Raw genomic sequence first — 19,038 nt, 5'->3', positions numbered from 1 at the left:
CGCTTCTCGTACGCGGCGCTTACGCCTAGTAATAAAAATCTATTCTTCTTATATTATAGTTATTAACCCGAAAGTTTTCGTAAGTTAATCGGTCCTATAGGATTTCCTAACTACGAAAGAAACTACGGTTTCTATTCTAGATACCTTTCGGCGACGTATCGATCTTAGCCGTAGTATAACGATATATTTAGTAGCTTTCGCCCTCTAACTCTAAATTCTAAAGACTAAGCTTTTACCGCTTCGTCTTATTTCTTAAGCCGAGAGGCCTTTCCCGCCCGCGTTTTATAGGTTTTTCGCCTACTTACGGTAGATTCCCGCGTACTCTTCGTACGCTCTTCGTACCTTCGGGGTTATTCCCCGGTAGATTTTTTTAAGGTTTTTCGCCTCGTTACGAAGGTTCTCCGCGTACTCTTCGTACGCGTTTTATACCCGGTAGATTTATTCCCCTAGAGTGCCGTCGACGGTATTCGTCGAGTAGTTTCTAATAGTTCTCGAGTTCGTACTCGTACTTCTACTTATTATATTTATTTAGCTAGCCTAGCTATTTAATAAGGTATTACGAACCGCGGGGGCCGTCTTTATAGTTAACGACGGCCTCGACCTCCTATATATCCTTTAACTCTATAGCGGGCGGTTAGAAACCGGGCTTTACGGAGTATAGCTCTAGAAGAAATATATAGAAGATAGAATAGAGCCGCGCTATTAAGACTAGTAGCTTAAGCTAGTAGGCGGAGTTTCTAACCTTCTTAATAATCTTAAAGAGACCGAGAAATCGGCCGTCTAGCTTCTTATAAGATCGCTTCGTACGAATATTCTTCGTAGATAGTAGGACCTCGTCCTCTATTTTAAAGTAGCGATCTAGGCGGCCTTTATTATAGTATCGAGCCTAGAGCTACTATACGTATAGAATTATCTAGTATATACGTGCGTATACGCTACGTATACGTTTAATATACGCTTTAGCTACGTCGGGCGCGAGAGTAATATTCTCGATATCTAAGAATACTACTACGAGACTTCTTATTTAGTTAGATCTAAAAATACCGTCTAACGCCTCGTTATTCGTACTATAGCTTAGGATATTAGGGGTATATTCGGTAGTAGAGTATAACTTATTATTATACGCGAATGCTACTTATAGTAGTAGTTTAGCCTAATTAGATTACTCCTAGTTAGAGTATATCCTTAGATACGTCTTAATCTCTTAGTTTTAACGTTCTATTTACCCGTCCGTCTACGGATAGAATACCGTACTAAGGCGTCGTTTAATACCTAGTTCGTAGTATAGGGTGGACTAGTATTCGCTAGTAAATACTAACCCTCTATCCGAGACGATAGAGTTCGGGACGATCGTCTATAAGAAGTATAGTTCGAGTAGGGCCGTAAGATTCTTTACGTCGATCGTCTTACGTACCGGGAAGTAAAATACCTTCTTAGTAGCGCGGTCTACGACTACTAGAATAGAGTTATATAAGCCCCTATCGCGGCCTCTTAATTTAGGAAGGTCCGTAATAAAATTAAGAGAGAGATATTTCTACGGCTCTTATTCTACCTCGACCGGCTATAGAAGGCCGTAGGGCTTATAGCGACGTGCCTTATATCTCTAGTAGACGTTATATATATTAATATAGGCCTTAACTTCCTTATTTAGGCCGGGCCACTCGTACTTACGTACGATTACTTTATATATACGTTTAAAGCTATAGTGGCCGCCCGTAAGGTCGTTATAGTTACGCCTAATAATCTCGTCCCGTAGAGGGGTACTATAAGGGATATAGACCTTTATATAGCGGCGTAGGAGGCTATCTTAGTCGAAGGACTAACTCTTAGCCGTAAGTTCCTCTAGGGTTTAAGTCTAGCGCTAGACGACGGTATCGTCTTTCCGCTAGACCTCCTTAATAAATAAGAATAGTAATCTTAGAGGTTTCTCTATAGCTAGTTTTTCGTTAAGTATAGCTACTACTATTACCTAACGTAGTACGAAGCTCCGGGCTTCTTTTATACCGGCGAAAGCTTACGCTAGCCGTAAGCTTTCCTTACCTAAGAATCTAGAACCCTAGGCCCTCGCGTTATTACGGTTTTCGCTAGCCGCGCTAGTATATACGGCGGCGATAAGTTCTAGTAGAGAAACGGAGAGCGTATTATTCGGTTAGCTATTATAGCGCGGGTCTCTCGTATACTCTTCGTATACGCCGCGCGTAGTAGGGATAGTAGCCCCCGGGGAACTATCTATAAGTTCCCGTATCCGTAGCTTCTATTATAACGTTAGTAATATAGCGTCTAGATATACCTTCTTTTTAACCTCTTTAAATCCTAATACGTAATCGGGTCGCCTAGAGAGAGAATCGGCGGGATTAGAGACTCTAGGTTTATATTTAATTTCGAAGTCGAACTTCGCTAGCGTTTTAGCGTAGCGGGCCTAACGTTCTAATAACTTTTTAGTGCTTATAAAGTATCTAAGATTATTATAATCGTAGAGTACGCGCGTCGGGTACGAGGCGTATATAAGGAAGTATCGCTATACGTTAAAGTATTTAACGATGGCTAGTAGTTTCTTATCGTACGTATCGTAGCGCACTTCTATAGCCGTAAACTTCTTACTATAGTAGGTAATAGGCAACTAATATTTTTAGTCGCCCTCCTACGCTTAGGGCTAGAGTAGGATGCCAGCCAAGGCGAAATCTAATATATTAGTAATAAGTATTAGCTATAATACTAGATCGTAGTATCGGAGAACCGGGCCGTACGAAAAGGCGTCTTTTAGCGTATAAAACGTATACGTAGCGTCGTCTAGCTAGTAGAACTAAATATACTACTTAGTTAGGCCCTTTCGGAACTTCTTCGTAGGTGCTCTCTTAGGTGCCCGAGCAGCGTCCCGGAGGAGGTTATTTAGGGGCTTAGTAATAGAGAAGTAGTTCTATACGAATCGCCTATAGAAGTTAGTAAAGCTAAGGAATACTTATATATTACGAAAGAAGCTAGGTTTCGGCTATTCTTAAATAGCCTTTACGCGTTCGGGGTTTATTACGACGCCGCTAGGCGTTACGATAAACCCTAGAAACTCCGCGTAGGTCGTATAGAAGGTGCACTTTAATACCTTAATATATAAGCTCTAGTCCCGGAGGCGCTAGAGCACCTACTAAACGTATTAGATATAATCTTCCTCGTTTCGAGAGTAGATTAAGATGTTATCTAGATATACGACGTAGATAGTATCTACGAGGCTTCTAAGAGCTTTATTAATATAGCTCTAGAACGTAGCCGGCGCGTTAGCTAGGCCGAAGGGTATAACGAGATACTTAAATAGGCCGTATTTTATTTTAAAGGCCGTCTTCTACTCGTCGCCCTTACGAATACGGAGCCTATAATAGGCGTTACGTAAGTCTAGCTTCGTAAAGATCTTCGCGTAAGATATACGGTTTAATAGTTCGCTAATAAGAGGAAGCGGGTGTTAATTCTTAATTATAACCCGATTTAGCCCCCGATAATCGATATATAATCGTATAGTCCCGTTAGGCTTAGGAACGAAGAGAATTAGCGCGCTAGTAGAAGACTTACTAGGCCGAATCTAGCCCTTCTTAAAAGCCTTATCGAGGTATTCTCGTAGAATCTATAGCTCTCTTAGCGAGAGGTTATAGATAGATATCTAGGGCGACGACTTACCGTCCTCTAGGTCGATCGTATAGTCGTATTTAGAGTTCTAGGCTAGCTTACCGGCTAGTTCGTTTAATACGATATTCGTAAAGTCTTAGTACTAACTTAGAAGTCCTTCTTATAGTGCGGTAACCGTTGCGGCTATAAGAATAGAATTACCCTACGCTTTTAATGCGAAGTATATATATTACGTATACGCGGCGCTAGTACGTCGCGAGTAGTATATAGAATTACGATCTCCGCCTCTCTACGTTAATAGGAGCTAGTCCTAACTAGAAATCTTACCTTCTAGATTAATCTAGTAGACGAGATCGTCTAAGGCTAGTTAACTAGCGAATTATACCGTAGAGATAAGCTCGATACGGTCTTAGTATAAATTACCCTATTTAAGAGTGTTCGTACTAAAGCGGGCGATAAGGTCGGCCGCTTTTAGCTAGTCTAGACCGAGAATTAGGTCGTAACCCTCGAAGAACGCGTTCTAGAATAGACGCGGTTTAATAGTTCGCTTAACGCCTATCCCGTCTTTAGCCCGGAGGGTAAGTTTATAGAAGTTCTATATAGTTATAGAGTAGCTGTCTAAGAACCGTACGCGGAGCGTACGCTTAACGTACGAGAAGAGTACGCGATAGATACTTACTAGATTTTATCTAATAAAGTTTATATCGCTTTCTAAATCTAAGAGGGCCTTTAAGGCTACTAGCCCTTCCGGCGACTCTAGGAGGACGTTTATAACGATCCGTCTAGTTAAGCCTCGGTTAACTAGTCCTAGAGATAGGCGGCTTAGGGCCGCTACTAGAACTATTCTTTTCCCGAGATCTTATCGTCCTTCGAGCTATCGGCTCTAAAAGAAGATTAGTTACTAGCCGGGTTTTTATTAAATCGGCGAAAGCCCGAGTTACGCTTCGTATACGAAGCGCCTACGCCTTATCTATAAGTCGACTCCTAGGAGTCTTCTTAGCGAGGCGGCTTATATCGGCTCGAGTTCCTCGACTAACCTCGCCTACTATCGGTAGAGTAGGCCGGACGCGGGCGTTTATAGCCTACGCCCTAGCGCTATTATTTCTCCGTCTACGCTATCTTAACTAAGCCGAGCGTCTACTTAAGGCTAATAATTAAGTCGTAGAGTTTCTTAACCCCCCGGATAGTCTTTATCGTAGAGTGTTTAAGGAGTTCTTTACGATAGATCTCTAGGAGGTTCGTAAAGAAGAGATTAATAAGAAGGTCCTTATCGGCTACCGCGTATAAAAGCTATTTATATAGGCTTTCTATACGGGCGCGGTACTTCTAATACGACGTACTAGGCTTTATTAGAAAGCGGTAGAATATAACCGTATTCTCGTACCGCCGTAAGATAGAGTTCCTTACTTAATCTTAAACGATTACTTTAAACTTCTCGAAGAGAAGCTCTCTCTAGATTATAGATTTATCTAGGCGTTAGTAGACGTATTAGGCGATTACTTCGTACTTCGCGAGGCCCTAGAGGGCCTAGCGGGTCCGCTTCTTAGTATCCTAGTCTTATAGATTAAGTATATTAAACTTATTATTTAACTCGTTAATCTACTTATCGAAATAGTACTAGGTCGCGGTTTATAGTTCGAGAACGTTCTTTTCTCGCTAGATCGCCTTCCGCGCTTCGAAGTCGAGATATATACGAGGAGTATACGTTTTAGATGCGCTTAGCTAAGAGAGTATATTAATACGTTCCTATAGACCCTTAATTAAAGCGTTTAATTCGATAATTTAAGCCGAGAAGGTCGGGATTACTATAGAGAGTCTATAGATCTTAGCCTTTAGATTCGTAATAACGTCTTCGGGCGTAATCGTTATAGAGAGAGGTTCTTCTATAGCGGTAGGTATCGGGGGTATCTCGTCGGCGTTATCGTCTAATTCGCTAGGGGTCGGATAGTCTAACCCGGTTAAGGGGTCTTATACGACCGTAGCGTTTTCGGTACGCGACGTATACGCGTCGCGTACGGGAAGAAGGGTCCGCTTAAAAGGCATCCTAAACCGGCTATTTAAAGAGAAGGATTCGAATATAAGATATAAGGCACGAATAGAAAGCTTAAGATAGGTATAAGAAGAGGGCTTATAATTAATAGACGAATTCTTAGGGAATTCGGCCTTCGCCCGTAGGCCGAAGGGCTTTTATATATAGCTAAGCGAGAGTTACGTAACTAGTACGTAACTCCTATAGGTCTCGTATACGAAGCGTATACGAGACGCGGCTATAGGTCCTTATATCTAGCTCGTAGACTCTTATAACTTAAGCGGTAATATTTTCTAGTCGCCTCGCTTAGTTAGATCGTATATAAATATATTATAATATATTTAAACTCCGTTAAATCTCTTAGACCCTTATATATATAAGTATTTATATATTTATATACGCCGCTTTTACGGCTATTAAGGGGCACTTAAGCCTATAGAATTTTATCTATATACTATTCGTATAGCTGTCTAGGGATACTTAAGCCTATAGAATTTTATTTATATACTATCCGTATAGCTATCTAGAGGTATTTAAGCCCGTAAAACGTTAGTAGAACGTTATCTATACGTACTACCCGTATAGCTATTAAGGGGTACTTAAGCCTATAGAACTTCTAGAATAGAGTATCTAAGCCTATATTCTCTTAAGATCGGAGTACTTAAGCCTATACTTTCTAAGTATTAAATACTTAAGCCTATACGCTCGCCGTAATATAATCTATAGAGATACTTAAGCCTATAGTAACGTCTATATCTTTATACTAGGGGGCCTACTAGGCCTTCTTAGAGTACTTATTTACGCTAATATTTCTAGCGAGAAGAACCGTATTAAATACGTTATAAACGTAGCTATTAGAGATACGTCGGTATACGCCGGGCTTATAACCTGTTTAAATCTAATAGATTAACTCCTCTAAGGGGCGAACACTTCGTAGGAGACTAAATACAACAAGGGGAAGCTAGACCTAATTGGGTGTTCTATTCTGGGTATCTACTATGGTGCGGCGTCTCGATCTTCAACACGGTGCGGTCGGTAGATGGCCAAACCGGCGTAGCGATATGGAATTGTTTATGCTTAATACTCAAGTCACGAGTAGACTGCAGTAAAAGATCAGTGCTGGGTGTATGGCTGTAAGTCCGCCGTCAATTGGAAACCATCACAGCAGGGCTTACGAAGCAGAACAGCATAAGCGAAACCAGTATTGATTTGAGCTACTCACATACCATCCTACATATACCAAATCACGGAAGCCTCATTCTTGTATGAGACGGGTTGCACGTTCCATTTGCACGGTCTTAGGTTGAGGACCCTATCTGTGCGGCATTGTGGCTACCCTTGTTGATGAACATTCAGCCGCATCTTCAATGCTTCTTCAGACGTGGAATCCCGCCTCACATTGTGCAGTACCACCATGCGGCTGGGCTGCGGGAGAGATTTGGCTGGAACTTCAAAAGGGGCTACGCGTTGGTCTCGAAGCGAACAGAGAGTGGAAAGGCAAAGAGGCGCTCGGTCACGGAAACAGAGGCAAACAGACCGGGGGATCGAAGAAGTTGTGGGGATTCACGAGAGCGACTCTAGGTACTTACGCATTCTCGACCGTCCACAGCCAGTGGTTGTAGCACCAGCCAGTGCCGAGACCAAGGTAGCGCCTGCGACGGAGACAGCAAAAGTGGGCCAAACTAGGAGGCTACGAGTGCAACCGCAGGCGGGCTCGAATCCTTCGTGCTTCGTGCTTCGGGCAGCACCCCAGCCTCACTTTCTCCAGGGGGGAAGTCAGTTGGGACGGTGAAATGGCCTATCAGCAGTGTTTCCCAAACACCATGGTTGCCACGGATCCCACGTAAGCGACGCACGCGCACATGGGAGGCCAGACACCTGAACCGTGCCTGGCGGTCGGCTAGCTGCGTCTTCGGCGCTCAACATGTTTCGTGGGACGGGAGTGCAGCTGGCCTGGCCCGAACGAGGTCAGGGTGACCAGAAGTAGGACAGAGCGGCAGGCGCGAAAGAGACAACACTTGCTCCAAGCAGAAATCTGCTCCACGCGCAGGAGGCGAGATTGCCGAGCGAGAGTCTTCTCTCATCAGCGCGTGGTTCTGGGCGCTGTGCCGCGATATCGGGACCATGGGGAGGCGCGAGAAAGCTGGAGCAGGCGACGCTCTCCAGACTCCGCCCGCATGCGGGACGCTGCGGTGGTACCTTCCCAGCGCGGAGAGGCAGCAGGGAAATTTTGACGGGCCTCATGATTCACCGGGCCAACGCGGGCGCTCCGCGACGGCGGATGGGGTTTCACGTCCCAGGATCGTACCACGTGTGTTGAAGGTCTCCTGTTCAGGACGGGCGGTGTGAAGGGCGACGGGCGTCTACCTACGACAGTTAGCTTGAACGCTTTGATCGATGACGACGTCGAGCCCTGACGAAACGGCATCCGCCGAGCGCTGCCGCCGGGCGACCAGGAAATGTCAATCACCAAGACCCGCTCCGACGAGCATCCGCTCCGTAGCCTCGCGCAGGGCGAGGATCAAGTCGGGGCAGCTGCAACAACTGCTGAAGAGCGACGGCGATGTGTCGAGCAGAATTCTCGCCCAGGACCCTGTGACGTCACGCATGGGCAAGCGTCGGACAAACAGCCCCCCGCCGAGCTATCATCACTACTCGAGGGCTCCGGCGCCGCCGTTGCGCGCTGGCGCGTGGCCGCTGCAGGTGTCGGCCCATGGCGTGCTTTTCTCCAGAGTACTCCATCTTCTCCGTAGCCGGGGATTTCATGGAGATTGGGGAGAGAGAGAAGCTGGAGGAAATGAGGAGGTGCTGCGGGCACCCCATGGGTCTCTCGACAATTTCCTCTTCGCTAGGAGAGCTGAGCCCCATCAGCCCACAATGGGCCCGACAGCACTGAGCATCGAGTGGGCGGTGAGATCGGGACGACGAACGCGTGCGAGCGACCCACCGCCGAGCCTCCACATTGGGGGGCCAGGCGAGCGCTGATGGTGTCGAGCAGCGTCCACTCTTGGCCAGATAGGAGAATGGCCCGTCGTGAGGCGGGCAGGCGGCATTGGCGTGGTGCAATCAGTGGAGCCGAGCTGCACAGCGTCGCAGCCGGCACGCAACGCGACGCGACAGCTTGGACAATCGCGGCGCGGTGGTGCAGAGCGCGGGAGCAGGCACGCCGCACGCGACCACGCCGGTCAGACGACGGCGTCGTGATGCGCCCCCGGCGGCGCGGGTAGAGGTGTAGCGTGTTGGGGCGTGGTGTTGTCGGCAGGGCAGGGGCAGTTGGGACAAGCAGGCGGCTCGCGGCGCTAGCGGCACGGCTGGCGGAACGCCCTCACGAGCCCTCACGAGCCCCACTGCCATCACCGTCCAAGCAACGCTCCAGCTCTGGCTTTCCCTTGGGCGCCACCGACGCCAGCGCCCTGCAGTGCCTGCCAGTCCGAGAAAGTCGACCCTCAGCGCCGCCGTGAGGGGCCGTGGCAGTCGGCGCCTTTTACGCCTCGCCGCCCGTGACATCATCCGCCAGGCCCCCGACGCGTCGCGCTCGGCACCAAGCCGCGACGAACAGTGCCCTCCCGTCCGGCTGCGGCTGGTCCTGAATCCGTTTGCCGGCAGGCGCGAGCGGCTCTTTTGCTCTGATCTCCCGATCGACAGGGCTTGCGGCCGGGATGGCAATGGCTGTCGGGCTGACATAATCGATAAGGCTGTTGATCTAGCGCCGCTACGCCCGCCAGAACCGCGGCGGCTTTGCGGCGGCAGGCCCGGCATCCGTGAAGAGCCCACTTTTCGACAAATTTGACTTCTTCCTCGCTCCACCTTCCTCGCCGTCCGGTCCTGTGGTTGCGCGTCTGCATCGCGACGCCTGTGACCCGCGTCCGGCGAGCAGCAAGTCGGCTGGCGTTGGCTCTGCGCGTCCAAACGAGCGAGCAATGTGCTGGCGGATTGGAGAGAGGCAAATCCAGAGGCCGCGTCGGGTTCTGAAAAAGTTTCGCCGAGCTCGGTTTCCCCGTCGCTGCTTTGAGCTCCGACGGTGGAGTTTTGTGACCTGCTTGTTCGCCTGATCCCGGTATGGCCGCCACGCCGTTTAGTCCGCTCCTGGGCCCTGCTCGTCCGCGGTGGATACGCTTGCTGGTCGTCGCAGCATCGGCTTGGCTTTCGTTCGGACCCGATGGAGTCCAACGTCATCGGGGGACCATCGAGTGACACGCTTGCCCTCGTCGCCGTAGCGCCACGCCGACTGGAGCGTTGCCCTCTGCTCCTTTTCGGCACATGCTTTATATACCCTCGTCCCGTGGAGTGCTCTGCGAAGTAGCTGGTACCTTTCCATCCGATCCTCTCAACAATCAGTCACCATGGTCCGCAAATCCCACCACCAGAACAACAACGTGTCCCACGTCGAGGGCGGGAACCCCGAATCCTCGCAGTCCTCCACCGCGGGTGAGAAGCCGGTCCAGAAGTCCAAGGGATGTCTTGCCGGCGGCCAATACCTCCAGGCTCTCCACGCCGAAGAGGACAAGGGCCTCTCGCATGGTCCGCTGACCGAGCTCGAGATCGACATGCCGCTCACCTACTTCGACCACCACCGCCACGAGGGCGAGGATTTCATCCTGCTGAGATTCGCCCCTGGTGATGCCGAGAACCCTTTCAACTGGAGCAACGCCCGGAAATCCATGTCGACGGCACTGCTGTGCCTGATGACCCTGACCATTGGTCTCGCCACCACCGCATACAGCTCCGGTGTCAGCAGCATGTGTGAAGAATTTGGCACCTCGACGGAAATTGGCCAGCTCGGTCTCTTCCTGTTCAACTTCGTTTGCGCCATGGCCCCCATGTTCCTGGCTCCGTTCTGCGAGCTGGTCGGTCGTAAGGTCATCTACGTCGGAGCATACTTCTGCTTCTGCATTACCTTCATTGGTCTGGCGCTCGGCAAGAACATTGCCACCATCCTGGTCATGCGCGCCTTCCTCGGTCTGTTCGGTTGTGTTGGTACCATCCTGGTCGGCGGTACTTTCGACGACATGTACCCTCCGGAGAAGCGCTCGAGGCCCATGGCCCTCTTCTCCTACGTGGCCATTCTGGGCACGGTCGGTGCTCCCATCTATGCCGGTTTCATCGACCAGGCCATTGGCTGGCGCTGGATCGAGGGTATCCAGGGTCTGTCCTGCGTTCCTCTTCTGATCATCATCCTCGTCTTCTTCAAGGAGACGCGCGGTGGTGTGACGCTCCACAAGCGCGCCAAGGCGATCCGCGCTGCGACTGGCGACGAGCGGTACAAGGCTCAGATGGATCTCGAGGCCAGGAACATCAAGCAGATGCTCAACGCCTCGTCCGTCAAGGCCGTCAAGATGCTTGCCACCGAGCCCGTCGTCTTTGCTTTTGGTCTCTGGATCGCCTTCGCCTGGTTCCTGACCTTCCTCTTCCTTTCGGTTATCCCCATTACCTTCACCGAGAAGCACGGCTGGAGTGAGGGTGTCTGTAAGTCCACCTCTTTACGATTTCCCCGAAAATCCCTAGCTCTTACTGACCATGTCCGCAGCGGGTCTTCCTTACATCGCGCTCTGCGTCGGCACCACCATTGCGTTCGGCCTGAACTTCCTCCAGATCAGCAAGTACGAGAAGATGAACGTGGAGCAGAACGGCAACGTCGCCCCCGAGGCGCGTCTGTACGGTGCTCTCTGGGGTGCCGTCTGGCTGCCCATCGGCCTCTTCATCTACTCGTTCACCCAGTACGGCTACCTCATCTGGGTGGGCCCCGTCATCGCCCTCGCCCTCATCGCCATCGGCATCTTCTTCATCTTCGAGTCGTGCTACTCGTACACGGCCGACTGCTACGGCCAGAACTCGTCGTCGGCCATCGCCGGCCAGGGTCTGATGCGCAACACGCTCGGCGCCGTGTCGCCGCTGTTCGCGACGCAGTTCTTCCACAACATGGGCTCGCAGTGGGCCGGTCTGCTGCTCTCGCTCGTTGCCGTCGTCCTGACCTTCATCCCCTTCGTCATGTTCAAGTTCGGCCCGGCGCTGCGCGCTCGCAGCAAGCTCGCGCTCATCAGCGAGGACGAGGCCATGAGCGACGAGGAGGGCACTTCGGTGGAGCCCACGCTCACCAACCCCGTCCACTAGAGGAAGTGTTGTGTTGTCTTGTGGGAAGTCCTCGAATGAATTTTTTTTTGCATGCTCCTTTCCGTCTTGGAACAGTTTGATCTCAGCTGGGCTGGGCAGAGAAGCGGTACGAAAAGAAGAGAGCGAACAGAGATGGAAGGCGTGGTGTTCGTCTTGTTGTCTCGCATTTTGACGGTGTTATGGGGAAAAGACGGATTTCTTTTTGGAGCATCCCGAGGTCGTTGATGTCCTCTGGGGGCGTAATGATTCCCACGCTTGTGTCTGTATATATATAGTTAATGAATAGAAGCCGAACAACTTCCGCTTCCACACTTGGTCTTTCGTCTTTCGTCATGGTGCAGCAATGAATACATCGAGTGGGTGGGTGGCTGGGCAGGGTGGGACACAGCGAGGTAGTGACGGAGAGATGACATACCTTGGTGCTTATGTGGGCTTGTTTCCCCATGCTGGGGGAGGCGCGCGCGCAGGCACGGGGCGCAGTGGGTATTTATACAAGCGGTGGGGGTGAGTGTGTGGGTAGCGCAAATCAAGGAAAAGCCGGGGTGCATATGTACCGAAGGGCGACAGGAGCCGGGGCGGCCGCACGGCGTCCGGGGGAGTCGATCCTTTTGAATTCCTCTCGCCGCCCGATGGTGCGATGGGGCCCGCGGCGGCTCACACGGGCTTTTTTTCTTTTTCAGCCGTGTCGGAAGGGGTAATTCGGCGCGCCTTGGTGATGGGCGCCGGTTGGTGGGAAAGGCAAATGCCGGGACGCCCCGTGGGGACACTGACACAACACTGGGGGAAGAGGGCGGTGGTGCGGGCTGTGGTGCGGGCTGTGGTGCGAGCGGCGCGCGGCTCTCAAGCCTGTTCTGGGGCTGGCCCGCCGCCTGACCGCCTTCCCTTCGCGCCAAGGAATCAACCTTCCGGACCACGCGACCAGTTCGCCCAACCAGCGCGCCGCTCTCTCGCCTTTGCGCCGCCTCTCTCTGCCGTCGCCGCTGCCGAAGAGCCTCACGTCTCTCGTGATGAGGCCGCCAACCATCGGGGAAAAAGAGCTTGGCTTCCGTTGGGCGACGTAAGGCAGTGCAAGGGACGCCCAAGTCGACACCCGGCCCACCTCTCGGCTTTCGTTTCCCCGACGCTTTACGGCGTTCTCCTTTTCCTTTGTCGTCGACTCTTCCGGTCTTTGCTCGTGCTCGGCCGAAATAATTCTCGTCTCCCGACGACGTCGCACTCAGAAAGGACTGAGACTCCTTGGCACCAATCAAGCGCTCTGGGCAGGGCGGAAGGGAAACACTTATATGGACGATGGCGCAAAGCGGGACGCGAGGGCTCTTGCCGACCGTCTTCGCCATCCTCTTCCTTCCTGGCCCTCGAACCAGCGGAGAGCGGACCGGGAGGGCGCTCCTTTTTGCGTAACGTAACCGGCTGAACGCTTAACGTAACGCAAATCCCAACGGACGAGCCACCGACTGGACTCACGATATCCCGACATGAGGCGATGAACTGTGAGACGTCACTAGCCCGGCCCAAGTGGAACCGCGTTGCATCCTTGCATCTTGTTCGCCCATCTAGACCCTGACCAAACCGCACTCTCGCCTTGGCGTCGGACTTCTTGCGGATTTAACCCCCCGTGCAGCCGACAGATCCCTCGTCACTTACGATGGTGGCCTTCTGAAAGGCCCTTCTTGGGGCAAATGGTGCCGCTCTGCGCGAAGGACTGCCTTCTCAGGCCATGTACGCGTGGTTGAAGCATTCGAGGACGCATGTTTCTATTACTCTCAACTTTCACTAATGCTAGCATCAGTGCTTCGACTACCCAGTGGCCGTCAACTATGCAGCGCCTCGTCAAATCTCTCTCGCACTCTCACTCATACCTTTCACTAACAAGCTTATTACCATGTCGTTGCTTTCTGGCGTACTTGACCGCATTCCGGGCGAACGGAGAGGAAATGGAAATGCCTAATGAAAAGAGTGGACCAGAATTGTAGATGGCTATGCTCTCGAACCCCGGGAAAGCACCAATTCCTCCTGACCAACCCACACAGCACGGTAACTCAAGCAGTAACGGTCTCCAACCCTTCACTGACCTTTCTTCTACTACTGTCGCGCCAGCTTATCAGTCCAGTACACGGGCAGCCAGCACGGCCTCATGAATCTCTCACCAAGTCCTTCCACGACAGCGCAGTTCCCTCGCCCTCAGGTTAATTCCTGGCCCTCCTCCGACTGATATAAGTACGCTGCTCGGACATACGCCTCGGATATATGCTTGGCTGTTACCGACGCCCTCAGTGTGAACAACACCGCAGCCTGCATCTAAATCGCATCAACTGGCATCCTTTAACCTATCCAGCATCGCCAGCATACCGCCACCGACGTCAATATCCACACGCCATCTCTTCCACTCACCGACGACGCCGGATATCATTCCATATAAACGCACCGCGCGCGTATGCACACTGCAGAACCGAAATGACACTGCACGACAGGACCCTCCCCAAAGACAACAAACAGGGTTTGCAGGCAATCAGGCCTTGCGTCAGCCTTGTGCCATCCGTCGAGGCCAAGAGATCAAGTACACAGCGGTCCTCAGGCGCCGATGGCAAGGTCAAACTCGTGAGTATTTGTTGAGCCGAAACGATGCACCAATGGAAGAGGGATAGGGGAGAAAAGAACGAGCAACGTGTTTGTATAAACGTGGCAAATCCCAGCATGCTGCTTCCACTTTGGGAGCGCCCATCATACCAAACATGAACTCGTCGTCTAGATCTCTACTTGCTACTGAGGTTAGTCTGCACTAACAAGCCTGTGGTATCATCCCTACTTGTTGGTAACTCCTTATTCCTTCCTTACCATCTTCGTACAGTAGTAAGTTTCTTAGAAGTCACAAAGGTGGTAGCTAAAGCTGATTTATCTAATCAAGCCCTTAATAACTAGTCACAGACAAAATTCTGACTGGAGGATAACTTGACAAGGCGCTGCCTTACTCGCACATTTACATATCATCGTCATAACAATTCATGTCTCAGTCAGTGGGACGCATCCCATCTAGCACACATACACCTCCATCTTGTCCTCCGTACGAAGAGGCAAGCAACTCGCCATTGGCGCCCCTGCGAACACGATGGATGAAATCCACCAGGCCGCCTCGGGTTCCGCCAATCTCGCGCAAAGCTTCACGTACCTACTAGCCAACGCCACCACACACACCCCACCTACATCCCCAGCCCCCTCAAAAACTCCGTCACACACCCCTTCACCACCTCCGGCTTCTCCACCATAGGCAAATGCCCGGCATCCGGCACGAGATAAAACGGCGCCTTCTTCCCGCCGCTCCCCTCGACATCCGCCCCATACGCCTCCGCCATCCTCCTCATCCCCTCGGGCAACTTCCCGTCTCCCGCACCGACGAGAAACGCGCCGGGCACCGCGCCCGCCCGCCGCATCTCCCCGGCGTAGTCGTAGCTGTACAGCGCTTGCACCGCCGTCTTGAAGCCGTGCAGGCTGTTGCGCGCGACGGCCGCCTCGACGGCGTCCAGCCGCGGCCGCAGCGCCGCGTCGTCGTACGACTGCGGCACGAACCAGCGGCGGGCGGTGGCTTCGGCGAGGCGCGTGCCGACGATGGGTTCGTTTTCGTTGTCTGTGGTGGTCGCGGTGGTCGCACCCTCGGCCTCGGCGACGGCGATGCGGTCGGCCCACAGCTGGGGGTTGGCGGCGGGCGCGGTGGGGTTGGTGTCGCAGCTGACGAAGGAGGCGACGCGGGCGGGGTGGCGCAGGGCGGCGGCGAGGGCGGTGACGCCGCCGAGGGAGACGCCGACGACGGACGCGGCGCGGGGGACGCGCAGCGCGTCGAGGAGGGCGACGGCGTCGGCGGCGAGGGAGTCGACGGTGACGGGGGATTCACCGCAGGCGCTGGTGCGGCCGCGCGAGTTGAAGCGGAGGGTGCGGTAGTGGGAGTTGGTGGGGTCGGAGAGGAAGGAGGCGACGAAGGCGTCCCAGATGTGGTGGTCGGTGAGGATGGAGTTGATGAGGAGGAGGAGGGGGGAGTGGTCCGAGGAGGTGGGGCCGCCGTCGAGGCGGTAGTCGAGCCGCACGCCGTCGGGGGTTGTGATGTAGGACTCGATGGCCGCGGGGGCTGTGCCGTCTGGGGAGGCCGGGATGGTTTTGGTGGTGCCGTCTGGGTGCTTGAATTCGGGGACGGCGCCGGCGGTGAGCGAGGAGAGGTAGCGCGGGGCGGGGCCGAAGGTGTAGGCCAGGTTGTATACGCGGCGCTTCTTCTCGGCCACGATGTCGGTGTTGACTTTGGTTGTCCACGGCGTCGTCGTGGCGGCCTTGAACTCGGGCGAGGTGCCCAGCCCGTTTTCTGGGTCGTACTCGTGCAGCGCGATGTACTCGGTGTGCTTGACTTCATCGGCCGGCCCGAGCGGCTTCACCACGGCCGAGTACTTGAAGCGCCTCGACCGCCGCCAGCCGGGCACCTTGGAGAGCAGGCTCACATGCTCGTCCTCGGCCCATCGCTTGTACTCGGCTTCGTCGGCGCCGGGCTTCAGGATCGCCGTGACGGAGACGAGCACGCCGCCGACCTTGCCCTCGGCGTCGACGTCGTCGAGCTCCTTGTAGCCCTCCTTCTTCTTGTCGCTCATGAGATCGTACACGCGTCTGTCGACGTGGATCTTCTTCATGGTGGTAGCTTCCCTCTCGCTCTTCAGCGGCGGGCCGCGCAGGCTGAGATAGGCCTCGGAGTTGAGGGCGTTCATGTCGGGGATGTCGTAGAGGGCGACCCATTCGGGCTTCTCCTTGGAGCCCTTGCGGCCGTCTGCGTCTGCTGCATCGCCATCGAGGTCAGCGGCGCGGTAGCGGTAGCCGTTGGCGACGAAGGGCAGGCGCAGCCGCGTCGGGCCGTGCTCGTTGTTGTACCAGTCGTGGAACACCGAGTCGGGCAACTCGGGGTGCGGCTGCATGGTCACGTACAGGAGGCCGGGCACGGGCGCCATCTTGCTTCTGTTCCTCGTGGGCTGCTGCTGCTGCTACGGGTGCTCGGTTCGGCAACGTTGGCGGCGGCGGCGGAGAACGAAACGGGAGCGGCGGCGAGTCTCTGCGCTGTGGCGGGGCCAATGGCTCGAGTCCTGGTGGAAGACGACAACGTGAACATCAGGAGAGATTTGTGAGGACTGGGAGCTACTAGTGTGCTTCATGGACTCGCAAGGCCGAGCTGTGTCAACGTGCTCGTTTAGCTTGCGTTGCCCCGCAGCCGGCAGAGAAGTCGGGATGTGGCGCCCCGCGTGGATCCGTCGCCAGCCCGGCACTGGACCTCGGGTGTGTCTTTAGCCGCCCAACGCCGAGCGACGTCAGCGGGGTGCCCCGCCGATTTTTTTGCGACGCCTGAGAGCTTGGTCGTTGCTGCGCTCTGTCGATGGAGCTTTGCGCTCAAATTGGGACTGTGAGTGCTGGAGCTTCCTGTCAGGGGCATACGCAACAAGCACCTGTAATCTGCCGCAAAAAAAGCTGCGTAGCAGTATTGTACCGGTTGTACGACTCGTGTGTTTGCGCGTGTGCAGTCTGTTGCCAAACTTCCTCTCTGAGTCGAGATGCCATCCGGATGAACTTTCTGCACTCGCATCGCAGCATCGAACCACCACATCTATCTTTTTCCGCGAATCTTCTGTCAGGCACGCAGGGGCATAGCTCGACAGCCAATAGCATGTTGCTTGAATCTAATTCCTACGTCTAGTCGTACCAGATGGCGTTCATGCCGAAGCCCGGCTCGGTAACCTCACATCTCGCAACCCTGCCCAAGAATCCATCCTGCCATCTGTACATCTCAATGAATCCGACCGTATCGTCTGTGATGGCAATGTACTCGTCGGTCCACGGGCATGGTGCGATCGCGTTCGAGTGGCCGCCACTAGACGAAGTGGGGTTCATGAACAGTTGCCTCTCGATGCTGCCGTTCTCCGCCAGGCTGAACGCGCTGATGTAGCCAGGCACGCCAATTGTGTTCGATCGCGTCGTCGCAAACAGCGTCTTCCCGCTCTGCGTAGTGAAGACAACATCGGCACGGTAGTTCTTGAGGTTATATCGGAGGCCTGCAAGGCGAGTCAGCGCGGCCACGTTAGGCTTTAGCTAGCACCGCAGACTTCACGTACCTGGTGGGATGAGCGGGAAGGTACGGTGGGTGAAGACGGGCAGATGCGTTTGCTGGTCAATCACATATTCCGCGAGGTTGTTGCCAGCCTCGTTCAGAACATAAATGTAGTTCCCGCTTGGATGCATCTCAACCCATCTTGGGTGGTCGCCTGGGTCTGGTGCCTCCAGAGACCCGAGCAGGGTCAGCTGGCCGGTCTTGGGGTCTTTCTTGTGCGTCCACACTTTGTTTGCGCGCAGATCGGCCGAGTACAGGTACGTCTCTGTCGGGTCAAAGACCATGCCATGGATGCCCGTCTTGGGCTCATACTCGTAGTCCTGGATGTTCTCCTTCAGCGAACCGTCTTCGTTGACCGACAACACATTGCCAAAGCCAGCGTGGTCGTAGAAGGGGTTGCCGTAGACGTTGTACGGGGCTTGCTTGGCGGCGAGAAGGAAAATGGCGCGGGTGTTGGTATCCTTGTTCGCGGCGAGGGCTGTTGCGGAAGAATGTTATGTTAGATCACCTGAGGTGGAGAAGGATAGGCGGCCTGGATTCATTTTCCGTGCGATCGAGGGATGAAGAGACGTACGGTGCCCAGAGATTGGGTGTGATGCGCTCCGCTCGATATCGGTTGGGCTCTTGACCGTGTAGCTGGTCCACGTCTTCATGGACGCGCCGTAAATCTGCTTCCTATCATGCTGGTTCCCGGATCATGGATCAGTCTTGCATGCACTGCGGGGGGGAAAAGAATTCAAAGCATCAGGCGATTTCGAGGGGAGTTGGGCGCAGGGAAGACTCACGCTGAAAGTCATCCACGAGATAGGCTCGTCGTAGTCGATCTCAGTGCGCTTGAGGAGCTTCAAAGTCAGCGCCTCGTCGTCGAACTCGAAGGTGAAGATGGCACCCGGGCGGACCCAGGTGCCGACCATCAAGTGATGCTTGCCCATGCTGGCGAGAGGTCGCAACAGCTGCGACGTACAGTTTCGTGGGAGACGCTGGAAGAGTCGGCAGGACGCGCGCATTGGAGCTCGATGGGTATTTGCGGCGGGGACAGCTGGGAGCTCCGGTACAGGCGCCACAGCGGCCAGAGCTCGATGCCGAGTTGGGTAAGGCGTGCAAGGGAAGAGAGATTACCCTTGGCTATGGAGCGACGGGATCGCGCCGGTTGCTGCCATCG

The 19,038-nt window shown here is 53.6% G+C and overlaps 3 protein-coding genes across 3 annotated transcripts; 1 reads left to right on the top strand and 2 right to left on the bottom strand.

Moving 5' to 3' along the window:
• Positions 1 to 9,984: 9,984 nt before the first annotated feature.
• BKCO1_6500056 (mfs general substrate transporter) lies at positions 9,985 to 11,752 on the top strand (the record flags this gene model as incomplete). Its single annotated transcript, XM_020278261.1, has 2 exons — positions 9,985 to 11,107; positions 11,169 to 11,752. The coding sequence occupies 2 exons, from the start codon at positions 9,985 to 9,987 to the stop codon at positions 11,750 to 11,752; spliced, it is 1,707 nt and encodes a 568-aa protein (XP_020126426.1).
• A 3,197-nt stretch (positions 11,753 to 14,949) lies between these two features.
• On the bottom strand, positions 14,950 to 16,728 carry BKCO1_6500055 (alpha beta hydrolase; the record flags this gene model as incomplete). Its single annotated transcript, XM_020278260.1, has 1 exon — positions 14,950 to 16,728. One exon carries the CDS (start codon positions 16,726 to 16,728, stop codon positions 14,950 to 14,952), a length of 1,779 nt encoding a protein of 592 aa, XP_020126424.1.
• Positions 16,729 to 17,461: 733 nt separating this feature from the next.
• Positions 17,462 to 18,883, bottom strand: BKCO1_6500054 (carboxy-muconate cyclase; the record flags this gene model as incomplete). The annotated part of the gene is made up of 4 exons (XM_020278259.1): positions 17,462 to 17,820; positions 17,881 to 18,354; positions 18,451 to 18,559; positions 18,662 to 18,883. 4 exons carry the CDS (start codon positions 18,881 to 18,883, stop codon positions 17,462 to 17,464), a joined length of 1,164 nt encoding a protein of 387 aa, XP_020126425.1.
• Positions 18,884 to 19,038: the final 155 nt, after the last annotated feature.

This window comes from Diplodia corticola (assembly GCF_001883845.1).
Source record: "Diplodia corticola strain CBS 112549 chromosome Unknown scaffold65, whole genome shotgun sequence".
In the NCBI taxonomy this organism is placed as follows: domain Eukaryota; kingdom Fungi; phylum Ascomycota; class Dothideomycetes; order Botryosphaeriales; family Botryosphaeriaceae; genus Diplodia; species Diplodia corticola.
Note: the sequence above shows the minus strand (reverse complement) of the source record. Positions and strands in the feature narration are given on the sequence as shown.